At 41.6% G+C, this 12984-nt stretch overlaps 1 protein-coding gene across 1 annotated transcript; it reads right to left on the bottom strand.

Moving 5' to 3' along the window:
* Nucleotides 1-1120: 1120 nt before the first annotated feature.
* On the bottom strand, nt 1121-12120 carry sec61a1a (SEC61 translocon subunit alpha 1a). Its single transcript, XM_058403059.1, has 12 exons — nt 11970-12120; nt 10081-10148; nt 9935-10000; nt 9270-9348; nt 8958-9089; nt 8419-8528; nt 6460-6613; nt 5483-5643; nt 5199-5396; nt 4448-4639; nt 4229-4305; nt 1121-2093 (listed from the first exon to the last, which is right to left on the bottom strand). The coding sequence occupies exons 1-12, from the start codon at nt 11974-11976 to the stop codon at nt 1907-1909; spliced, it is 1431 nt and encodes a 476-aa protein (XP_058259042.1). The 5' UTR covers nt 11977-12120; the 3' UTR covers nt 1121-1906.
* Nucleotides 12121-12984: the final 864 nt, after the last annotated feature.

The following is a 12984-nucleotide window of genomic DNA, read 5'->3' as shown; positions in this document are numbered from 1 at the left end:
CCATTTTATCCAGGCTTGGGATCGATACAGAGAATCAAACCCCAGTGGATGGGTGGGTTCCCTGCCCTGGAATTGAACCCGGGCCACGATGATGAGAGCATAGCATCCTTTTATTTATCAGGGCCAAAATAAATAATTGTGTGGACCTGACCATCTTCTATAAACAGATCACCACCTCAGGGCAACAGCTTTTAGGTACAAACTCATCTGTTACCGATCATCCATACGTCCATCCATCCATCCATTCATCCGACTACCTTTCCATCCATCCAGCTATTCATCCATTCATCCGTCCATCTATTCATCTGTCCATCCATCCATCTGCCCGTCCATTAAACATGATTCTGATAAGAACCAGTGCTGATTCAGTGGGGAACCTTTTGAAAGCCCTATAACAAAGTGTTTCCCCATAATAGAACCTTTTATAAAGAGTGCATATACAATGACCAGGCATAACATTATGACCACCTGCCTAATATTGTGTTGCTCCCCCTTTTGCTGCTGAAACAGCCCAGACCCATCCTGCACTGTGTATTCTGACCCCCTTTCTATCAGAACCAGCATTAACTTCTTCAGCAATTTGAGCAACAGTAACTTGTCTGTTGGATCGGATCACACGGGCCAGCCTTCGCTCCCCACGTGCATCAATGAGCCTTGGTCGTCCATGACCCTGTCTCTGGTTCACCACTGTTCCTTCCATGGACCACTTTTGATGGATACTGACCACTGCAGACCAGGAACACCCACAAGAGCTGCAGTTTTGGAAATGCTCTGATCCAGTGGTCTAGCCATCACAATTTGGTCCTTCGTCAAACTCGCTCAAATCCTTAGACTTGTCCATTTAACTTTGAGGACAAAATGTTCATTAGCTGCCTAATATATCCCACCCACTAACAGGTGCCATGATGAGGAGATCATCAGCCTTATTCACTTCACCTCTCAGTGCTCACAGTGTTACACCTGATCAGTGTATGTATTTGACACAAACCTAAAATCAAATATCGCTTATTATTTTCTTTGTAATACAAAAAATCCGTTATTCTATTGTAGTGTAAAATGAAGCCTCAAACACAGAACCTTAAAGGGTTCTCCTAGACAGAGAAGAGAAACACAAAACAGCTTTACACAAAAAAGAGCTTTTACTGAGAATGAGCACTCTTTCCCGAAAGACGGATGTTTTTAGCATTTCTTTTTACATATTGGGAAAAAAAAAAGAAAAAGAATTTGTTACATGGTGGCACATTTCATCATATATACAGACACACAGTCAAACAGAGGTTTGAAAACAAAAACCCAAGAAGTTATTTGTCCGTGGATGATTGAACTATATATTTAGACAGCTTCCAGTTTGGAGAACACCACCTTAAACAAAAAACAAAAAAAAACCCTACGATACACGAAATGCATGTGGTCGGATTTGACGTCGCAACTGAATGTCTGATAATCCTGCGAGAGTGAATCTTCCCGTGGCGTCATACTGACAGCAGCCAAGAACGATGAACGTGGCGTAAACACGCAACACTGCACCTTAAAATGAAAGAGTGGGCATGACGGAGAAGTGAGCAACTGCCATCACTACACTGAACACAGTCGAGCAGCAAGCAGCGGGGTGGGGTGGGGGGGCGACTAAAAGTGTGGAAAAAAGTGAAATAAAGGTTTCACCCATCAACTATCTTCAGAGCTCACAGAGTCTAGCTTTACTCATCACTAAACATCATAAATATCTCTCTCTCTCTCCTTTCCAACAAACAGCATCTCAAAGCCAAACCTGGCTGTTCAGAATGGACCACTTCAACTCACTGTACCAACAAATATATAAAATAATAGTAATAACACTCATAAAAATAATAAAAGTGTTTGATTAGGGTGTGTCTCGGCGTACGCGCGTGTCCGTGTCGCGGGAGGTTTAGAAGAGTAGCGCCCCCATGCTGCCGACTTCGCTCTGCTCTTTAACGAAGATCTCGAAATACTGGTAGATGATGGTGACGGCCAGTAAGATCCCAGTTCCTGAGCCGATCGCTCCCAGAAAGTCAGCCATGACCGAGAGACCGCCGATGCACAGGCCACCGAATGCAGCAGCTGTGGGGATATACCTGCTCACATGAAACACACACGGAAGTGAAACGGTTAGATTCTGATCAATCAATAACAATGTAAATACAAGTAGGGAATAAAAATCTGTATGTATGCTGTTATAATAAAAAAATCATCAGGGACATGGGATTATTTTCCTCCAACACTGAGGTCATCAGCCTCTTTTTTCACAATCACTTGACGCCAATGAAACAAAATTACAGCTTAATGTGAAGGGAAAGCAAAAAGTGTGATCAATAACTTTGACCAATCAGAATTCAAGAGTGCTGTGGTATATACACACACACAAATATATATATATATATATACACACTATATTGCCAAAAGTATTCGCTCACCTGCCTTGACTCGCATATGAACTTAAGTGACATCCCATTCCTAATCCATAGGGTTCAATATGACGTCGGTCCACCCTTTGCAGCTATAACAGCTTCAACTCTTCTGGGAAGGCTGTCCACAAGGTTTAGGAGTGTGTTTATGGGAATTTTTGACCATTCTTCCAGAAGCGCATTTGTGAGGTCACACACTGATGTTGGACGAGAAGGCCTGGCTCTCAGTCTCCGCTCTAATTCATCCCAAAGGTGTTCTATCGGGTTGAGGTCAGGACTCTGTGCAGGCCAGTCAAGTTCATCCACACCAGACTCTGTCATCCATGTCTTTATGGACCTTGCTTTGGTCACTGGTGCACAGTCATGTTGGAAGAGGAAGGGGCCAGCTCCAAACTGTTCCCACAAAGTTGGGAGCATGGAATTGTCCAAAATGTCTTGGTATGCTGAAGCATTCAGAGTTCCTTTCACTGGAACTAAGGGGCCAAGCCCAGCTCCTGAAAAACAACCCCACACCATAATCCCCCCTCCACCAAACTTTACACTTGGCACAATGCAGTCAGACAAGTACCGTTCTCCTGGCAACCGCCAAACCCAGACTCGTCCATCAGATTGCCAGATGGAGAAGCGCGATTCGTCACTCCAGAGAACGCGTCTCCACTGCTCTAGAGTCCAGTGGCGGCGTGCTTTACACCACTGCATCCGACGCTTTGCATTGCACTTGGTGATGTATGGCTTGGATGCAGCTGCTCGGCCATGGAAACCCATTCCATGAAGCTCTCTGCGCACTGTTCTTGAGCTAATCTGAAGGCCACATGAAGTTTGGAGGTCTGTAGCGATTGACTCTGCAGAAAGTTGGCGACCTCTTCGCACTATGCGCCTCAGCATCCGCTGACCCCGCTCCGTCAGTTTACGTGGCCTACCACTTCGTGGCTGAGTTGCTGTCGTTCCCAAACACTTCCACGTTCTTATAATACAGCTGACAGTTGACTGTGGAATATTTAGGAGCGAGGAAATTTCACGACTGGATTTGTTGCACAGGTGGCATCCTATCACAGTTCCACGCTGGAATTCACTGAGCTCCTGAGAGCGACCCATTCTTTCACAAATGTTTGTAAAAACAGTCTGCATGCCTAGGTGCTTGATTTTATACACCTGTGGCCATGGAAGTGATTGGAACACCTGATTCTGATTATTTGGATGGGTGAGCGAATACTTTTGGCAATATAGTGTATATATACATACACATACATATATATATATATATATACACATACACACACACACACACACACTGACCAGGCATAACATTATACCACCTGCCTAATATCGTGTTGGCCCTCCTTTTGCTGCAAAAACTGCCCTGCCTCATCGAGGCATGGACTCTGCTAGATCCCTGAAGATGTGCTGTGGGATCTGGCACCAAGATGTTAGCAGCAGATCTTTTAAGGGTCCTCCATGGGTCCCACCTCGCAACTTACAGGACTTAAAGGATACTTTTGATAGATACTGACCACTGCAGACCAGGAAAACACCACAAGAGCTGCAGTTTTGGAGATGCTCTGATCCAGTCATCTAGCTATCACAATTTGGCCCTTCATCAAATCCCATTTTTCCTGCTTCTAACACATCAACTTTGAGGACAAAATGTTCACTTGCTGCCTAATATATCCCACCCACTAACAGGTACCATGATGAGGAGACCATCAGCCTTATTCACTTCACCTCTCACTGGTCATAATGTTATGGCTATATGCATTTTTTTTTTTTAATTTATTTATTTAAAAAAAAGGATGATTGAAGCAGACCTGTTGAGTTCGTGCACCATGGACGTCTCCCTGTGTCCCCTCATCACCATCTGCTGCTCCTTAAGCTGTTTAGCCACCTGAAGCACAAACATGTTGTCTTCCATCACATCTTCAAAACCTCACAGTGAATCAGTATTGCTCCAAACTTAAAAATAATCACAATAATAATAATAATAATAATAATAATAATAATAAAGTGAAAATGAAAGTGAAGCGTACATCTTTGGCTGATGATCCTGACACTTCGATCCACGTCTTGGAGAAGAAGGCACAGGAGCCCAGCATGAAGACGATGTAGATGATGGCATGGACCGGATCGTCTAACACCGAACCAAATGACTCGGGAGGTGAGAGATAGTAACAGAGACCTCCTACAGGGTAGGCACGAGCTGGACCACCGGTTGAGGTGTCCTATTAAACAGAAAAACAATACATTTTTGTTTATCAAAAAAAAAACAGAGATGGTGAGCTCATTGTGTGTGGACTAATCATAAACATATACATGTATTTAAATTGTGTGTCTTCTATTTAGCTGTACAAGACACTAAATTAAAGGTAATTTTAATCGTAATGTAAGTTTGATGTTGGGGGAAAAATGCAACATCCTTCCTTTCAATTTACTGCCTCATGTTCATTATTTAAACAGAACTTGAATTATTACCAAGAAACATAAATAAGGGGTTAAATATGGGTGGGGGAAGAAGGGTTAGGGAAGAATGGAACAGCATGTTTGGCCCAAATATACGTGACATGCTGCATATAAACAGGTCGTGATGAACAGACTAAGCTTCTTAATCCCAAACAATACTTAAGGTTTTCACACTGCAAGATAACCCAGGATTCCCAACAACCCAGGGAACGTTTGAGAAGCCCTGACATTCATCACAGCTGAACTGTGTTACTATAACCACATCGGAGCTATGTTAAAGAACAATATATATACCAGTTTAGTTCCCTAACTGTAACTTACAGACCAGGTTCCCAGCAGGTTAACCAGGAAGTTGCCGCTAAAGCGAGTGGAGAGCATCTGAGAGATGACGTAGAGGTTGGACACCAGTGCAGACTGGAGGATGATGGGAATATTAGAGGTGTAGAAAAGCTTGATGGGATAGGTGTTGTACTGGCCACGGTAACGTGCAGACTTGATAGGCAGATCCACTCTGAAGCCCTGAGATTGAGGAATAACCGGTCAGTCATTTTCATCACACGTTCTATTCATTTGCACCTTCTTGTGCCTGGTTACATGTCGCTCACCTGGAAATATATGACCACGGCGAAGACGAAGACGGTGGCGATGAGGTTCATGAGGTTGGGGAGGTTCTGTCTGTAGAAGGCCTCCCTCAGAGCACGCACTTTATCAGTCCGAGTGGCCAACAAGTGGAACAGAGCAATGATGGCGCCCTCGAACTCGGTGCCTGGGAACAGAATCACAAACATGGATCAGATCACACAGCGCTGTTTAATTCTCGGCCGTTGGGGGTTGACAGGGTGCGGCTTCAAATTGCAGGTTTACGTTAATGCGCCCGCTCCAATATTTGTTAATCGTTTCTATAGTAACGCAACCACCACAGACACTTCCATGGCAGATGCTCCATGTAAACACATTTGTAATGTTTATGGAAGGAGTCTCCAGCTCTTTTGTAACCATCTGGAACGATAAACTTTCCAGCCTTTGGAAACGTTTGGTTTCTAGGTAACTTTCTATCATATTAACATTCCTATCAATACTCGATTAGAGAATGAAGCTATAATGAGGAAGAGGAATAAAGGACAGGGTTCAGGGCTTGCTGTTATGCTGGTAAGATCACATTACATTTACATTTACGGCATTTGGCAGACACCTTTAACCAGAGCGACTTACATTTTATCTCTATAATTTCACAACTGAGGGTCAGGTAACATTCTGCTCAGTATTCCAGCTCCTTAACCACTAACCTACCACATCCCAAATCAACTTTGGGGTAGTAACCATAACTTGGGGTCTTCAGACCAGCCTGGTTATGTTCCAGTTACAGCATACCTAGTGAGTGTTTGTTTACTGACATAGCAAGTCATTGATTACAGTCTTTAACCTCTGTGGGTTTGTTTTATCACTGGAGTGTGTTTTTATGAAGATGATCCTTGTAATACACGTAATAAACCATAACCCAGGAGATTGGTGAAAGGGTGGCTGATTATTACGATCATTACACCATTACTGTAAGATCTGGACCTGTACTGAGAGCGTGTACCTCTGCCTGTGTTCACTGTGGTTGGACTGAAGGCTTTCCATACGATGGTCTCACAGATGTTGGTGGCGATGAAGAGGGAGATGCCCGAGCCCAAACCATATCCTTTCTGAAGCAGTTCGTCCAGCAGCAGCACGATCAGACCAGCCACAAACAGCTGTACAAACACACACACACTCCATCAAACCTGCTTTCTATTCAGTCGTTACACCAGAAGAGAATTTTTTTGAGACCGTAACAATCAATATTGTTCAACTGTAACAATAAAAATAATTACACTGGAACATTACAGGTCTAGAAAGTAAAGCTGGTCCTTACAGCATTTTACAAGCTTTGAATACCTTCAATAAGAACCTGAATACAGGTCCTCTTGTTGACATGTTTTAATAATTGACCAAACTTTGATGTATGTTTGAAGGTTTAAAATCCATCCAGAAGGTGGCAGTGATGTATTAATAGTGCATTCAGGGGAGACCAACCACAGTGTAAACTTCTCAAGGACTTCAGCATGAATGCCATGCTAATATTAGTTAAACAAGAATGAAGGAAAAAGTTAACAAAAAAAAAAAAATTTAATATATATATATATATATATATATATATATATATATATATATATATATGTATATATATATATATATATATATATATATATATACACACACACACACACACAGACCAGGCATAACATTATGACCACCTGCCTAATATTGTATTGGTCCCTCTTTTGCTGCCAAAACAGCCCTGACCCTTCATGCACTGTGTATTCTTTCAGAACCAGCATTAACATTAACTTCTTCAGCAGTTTGAGCAACAGTATCTCGTCTGTTGGATCGGATCACACGGGCCAGCCTTCACTCCCCAATTGAGCCTTGGCCGCCCATGACCCTGTCGCCGCTTCACCACTGTTCCTTCCTTGGACCGCTTTTAATAGATACTGACCACTGCAGACCGGGAACACCCCACAAGAGCTGCAGTTTTGGAGATGCTCTGATCCAGTGGTCTAGCCATCACAATTTGGCAGGAGGTCGTTGAGCTCCAGCTCATTGGCTGGAGGGCGTAGCTACAATTGACACCACGTGATGTGGAGTCGGCCGACCGTCCCAGATATTTAATATGCCAGATATCTGGATTTTGTCTGCGAGGTGTCAGCGACGCGTCAGCGAGCCTCTTTGAAGTTCACAAAAAGATTGCCGAGTGCTGATCACCCGCTGATTTTCCCACGATCACGGACCGATCTGTCGGCAAGCTCGTTAATTTGCAAATCGGGCTTAAAATCCTGTAGTGTGAACGAGGCTTTAAAGACCTTTAGGATGAATTAGAGCAGAGACTGCGAACCAGACCTTCTTGTCCAACATCAGTGCCTGACCTCACAAATGTGCTTCTAGAGGAAAGGTCAAAAATTCCCATAAACACACTCCTAAACCTTGTGGAAAGCCTTCCCAGAAGAGTTGAAGCTGTTATAGCTGTAAAGGGGCGGGACAACTCCATATTACATTCATGTGCACGTAAAGACAGACATCCCAGTTTTGGCCTGGCTCACAGTCTCCGCTCTAATTCATCCCAAAGGTGTTCTATGGGGTTGAGGTCAGGACTGATTTGAATTTTTCTCTCAAATGGGATTAACTACGGAAAACCCTTAATAACCTGAGAAATAGATGCATTGTATTCCTGCTTCCAAAGCCGTAAAAATGAATTTGACTCATGAGGAACATCTACATCTTGGTGAGCAAGAGAAAAGAAAGCTGTTATGTAGTACATGGTACTTCTCCTTTGATTTTACGACTCGCTGGTACTGCCGTGTGCTCAGGTCAGCCACTTTCACACACTCCATTATACATACTGAGAAGAAATCACTAATACAATGACCAGTGCAATTATTCAGCTTAGTCTTAGTAAAATATCATGAGCACACTTAATCTTAAGAGCTCATAAATCAGATCATTTGGTCACATCATTTACCTGAATGATGATGAGGAGACAGATCCCAGCTCCCATCTCTGATGGGTCTCCGTACATGCCGGTCATCACGTACACTATCGCCTGGCCGATAGTGATGATCATCCCAAACACTAGAAACACAAAAATATTCAGTTAGCACTGCAGTTACAGGTATATCCTTTTCTATAGGCAGATCTGTGTGAAGGAAAGACATGTGTTGCCTCCATTATGTTAAAAATCGCAAGAGCCATTCCCAAAATCGCTATAGCTAGTATGGGTGGGGCATACACTTCACTGTCAATCACAGAGACTTACACCAGATACACAAGCCTGGAGGGAAAAAGGCTGCCTGATGTTACTCGTAGAAACGTGCTCCTTGTGTCGCAAGTTTAATGAGTTTTATCATCATGGAGAAAAAAATATTACGGACATTTCCTTGATAAACTAATCAGATCCAAATAGGGCTACTGGCTTCAGATGTCAGGCTGATGAGTGAGAATTGGCTAGGAGCGAAATGGAAGGGGGAAAAAAAAATATTACAAAGAAAGTAAAATGCTTACGTTTCTGTGCTCCGTTAAACAGCGCTCTGTCTTTAGGGGTGTCTCCAACCTCAATGATTTTAGCTCCAGCCAGCAGCTGCATGATGAGGCCTGAGGTCACGATGGGGGAGATACCTAGCTCCATCAGAGTACCTGTAACACATCACAATAAACACCATCACCATCTATTAAACAACTCCTACAATTAACACTCATCTCTGAGACAAACACAAAGGGTGTGACCTTATAAACAAACACACGATCTTTGTGCTGCTGTGAAATTTAGATTGTTAACCATGTAATAATGTGATGAGGATATATGTGGAAACTGACCTCTGTTGGATGCCAGAATGACTCTCATCCAGTAGAAGGGATCTGCTGAGTCTGAAGACATGATCCCAAACAGAGGGATCTAGAGAGAGAGAGAGCGCATATGTGTGTGAGTGAGTGAGAGAGAGAGAGTGTGAGAGAGAGAGAGAGAGCGCACATGTGAGTGAGAGAGAATGAGAGAGCGAGAGAGAGAGAGCGCATGTGTGTGTGTGTGAGAGTGAGAGAGATAGATCTTAAACACTAAAAAACCACACACACATCCTGAAGTCTTTTACACAGCTTGTCATGTTACTGAGAAAGCACCATACATAAACTCCTGTCCTGAAAACGTAAAGCTGCAGCCTCACAGCCCGACACTGGAGACTTGTTAAATACACGTTAAATAAATTTCTCCACGCAGATAAACTCACCACATGAGAAGGGACCGTTATAAAAAACAAACAAGCAAACATACTCCTTTCGACCAATCAGAATCGAAAAATCGACATGGATGAACTGCGTGCTTTTAGTTGTTGTTATTTAGCCTTGAAGAGTCCAGAAGTCAGACTTCTGCTGCTGATTTTTTTTTCTCTCCAAAGATTCTAGGCATTTCCATGGACACCAAGGACACCGAGATGGTTTGTGTGTACATTCATTAAGTGTTACATAAGACTGATTTCTATACATACCTGGCAGCAGACGAGAAAGATGAACAAGGTGATGGCTGTCCATAGCACTTTTTCTCTGAATTGGATCTGAAGAACAACAGATTTTCAATAAGGCAGAACGACAGAATAACCCTCTATATCACATGGAAGAGGAATGATATACAGACCTTCCTTTCTGGTTTTTGGATCTCGGGTAAAACCGCACAGAACGGCTTGATGACCTCCAAAAACTTGACTGAAAATAAACAGTGTTGAGTTCAGAGTAAGAAGCATGATAGGAAGACTAAACTGTCAGTCTCAGTGTATATAACCTTAGCATTTTTCACCAAAATACAGATTTATTCTATCAGCTGCCTGTCTCATGTGGTTCACATCCTCCTTGAGTACAAAATTACAGACTCAGTTTCCCCGAATCCTTCCTCATGTCATCACAAGGAGCTTTCCCTCATCAGTAATGACCCTGGATTGCTCGTTAAGGATTTGAAGCTACATCTGGATGTACACATGATATCCGAATATATATAAACAATCCCTGTGGTCCTGACCAGGCAGTTACTCAGGATGACCGAGGCTACGTCTACATCAATCCGGATAAATTAGATAAAAATAAACGACGTATTCGTCTAAAAAAGGCTCTGCGTCCGGATCATCATTTTCAGTCGATTCCCAAAAGACGGTCATCCAAACTGAAAAGTCTCTAATGCACAAGAGAAAAAAATGTAAGACGCTTCAACCTGCATCATTTCCGCCTGGTGTTTATTTTCTTTCCGGCTCTTTGAAACGTTGCGGCAAACGAAGGTTATAAAGGTACCGATTATCCTCCGACCTTCATATCTGACGGCTTACACTCATTCACAACTAAAAAAAAAAAAAAAAAAAAAAAAGAGGAAATGGAAAAACTTCCCACACATGCAACTTTTTTTCCTTTTCTTTTTTTGTCACAGGATCCCAGTCCTGATGCTACACAGACCCTGAAGGGACCTTTGCAAAATAAATAAATTAATAAATAAAATTCTAAATAATACGGATGTGAAAACAGAACATTATTATGTACGCATAAGATTTTTTTTTTTTTTACATCCTAGTCCTGATGGTAGGGACCATTGCAAAAAAAATAAATAAATAAGTTCAAGAAATAAATAAAAATAAATAAAATATTTAAAATAAGCTTGGGGGGGAAAAAAACAGAAGACGATTATGTACACATAAGCAAATTTCTTTTTCTTTTTTAGGAAAACGAGAAACTAATCTGATATCACTGCAAACAAACTTTTCTTTTGAGGGGGAAAAATTTTCAAAAAAAAAATGGAAGATTTGATGTATATTTTAGTCTCAATATACAAAAAACCTTCACAAACCTCCATAATAAAAATGAAATAAATAAAATAAATCCACACACCTCTAACTTATCCGATTAGAACAAATTAATGGTCCATTCTAAACACTACTGTAAATAAAATAATTTCTCTCTGTAACAGTAAAGGACCGGATGCTTAGGAAAGAAAGAAATGTCAGATTTTCATTTGAATCACAGTCGTTGTGTAGCTTTTTTTCCTTTTAGAATCCCATCCTAACAACCATAAAGCCGAGGTAGTTTAAAACTAGTTTATTAAAACAACAAAAAATATCGAACCCTAACCCTCCTGATGTGGGGGAATTTTATTTTATTTATTTGTCGGCGGACAGAAAGTCAGCAGCTTTAACGCGGCGTCATCACGAACACGCGTTTCATCGAGCTAGCTAGCTAACATTAGCTAGTATTAAAAACCTCTTCTCGTTCTCATGGCCAGTGTTTTAATAGCATCATTTGAATCAGTACTAAAGACAAAGAACACGAAGCTTTATTAAGAAACCTGGGTTGAAAAGAAAAGCTAGCTGTGCACATCTCAAATCTGACACCTAACGCAGACTAGCTCGTGAAGTTAGGCTAACTAGCTAGCATCCAATCAATGGACCCAAATGCAGCACGCTACACCAAGCTGAAGATGGCTAGCTAAAATGTCGTTTAATCTATTTAAAAATATATAATTCGTCTCGTGAATAAACTGGTACTTACTCCCCATGGTGGTGTTAATCGGTGTGAGACTAAGACCTGTGCTCCGGGTGTTGATGTGCCGGCGGAGCGCGTTAAAGACACGTCACCACTATACCACTGCTAAATACACGTCAACCATAGTAGCCGCCCTGGCTAGCTACGTCGATACGTCCGCCATGTTTGAAAGGGCAAGCCGACCAATCAGAATAGCTATTGCGTTACCATGCAAACACCGTTTGATGCAGCCACGTCCACGTAGGAACTGGGAAATTTACGACTTGACTATAGTAAAAGTCTCACACATCCCAGTTCGTTTGAATTCGTCCTCTAACTCGTAATTTCTATTTACAAGAATCGCAACAGCGTGGTTTATAAGGTTATTAAGAAGTCTTTTGAGTCTGAAAAATGAATCTAAGCAATACCTTTCATTAGTTAAGTGGACACAGAATAAAAAAGCCTTAAAAACTTTATATGTTTTTGATCTTTTCCCTGTTCACGATGACCAGTAATCCTTGTGTGGTCGCTATTGTCTTATTACTGTTTAATTTTCTTTCTTTTTTTTAAAAAAAAAAATATTTTCCTTTGTTTCAGTTGCAGTGTTCTGATATTATGTTTGCTTGTTCATTTGTTGTGCACCACAATAAAGCAATAAAAAAAAGTCTTTCGAGTCTGAGATTGAAATGTTAATTCGGTTTTCTGCACGATTTGCTTTAGCAAATTGCACTTTCATGTAATTATCGGAGCAATTAACCGTGAATTGTTACATCCAACGTGAAAAAAATAAAATAAATAAAATAAAATAAATGTAACACTAAACAAACAACTATTCCGAGTTTCCGTCGGCTGAGTTTGCGCGAACGCTCAAACGTGGGAAGTTGGAAAATTCCGAGTTTCCACTTGTCGTGAACTCGGCATATGACCCGGATGGAGACTACTTCAATAAATGTTAAATAAAATAAAACTGCTCTTATATTAAAAACATAAATTCTGACGTTTCAGAAATTCAGAATTCATGAGAGTTGTTATTATAAGTTAA

This window comes from Hemibagrus wyckioides, linkage group LG11, assembly GCF_019097595.1.
Source record: "Hemibagrus wyckioides isolate EC202008001 linkage group LG11, SWU_Hwy_1.0, whole genome shotgun sequence".
In the NCBI taxonomy this organism is placed as follows: domain Eukaryota; kingdom Metazoa; phylum Chordata; class Actinopteri; order Siluriformes; family Bagridae; genus Hemibagrus; species Hemibagrus wyckioides.
Note: the sequence above shows the minus strand (reverse complement) of the source record. Positions and strands in the feature narration are given on the sequence as shown.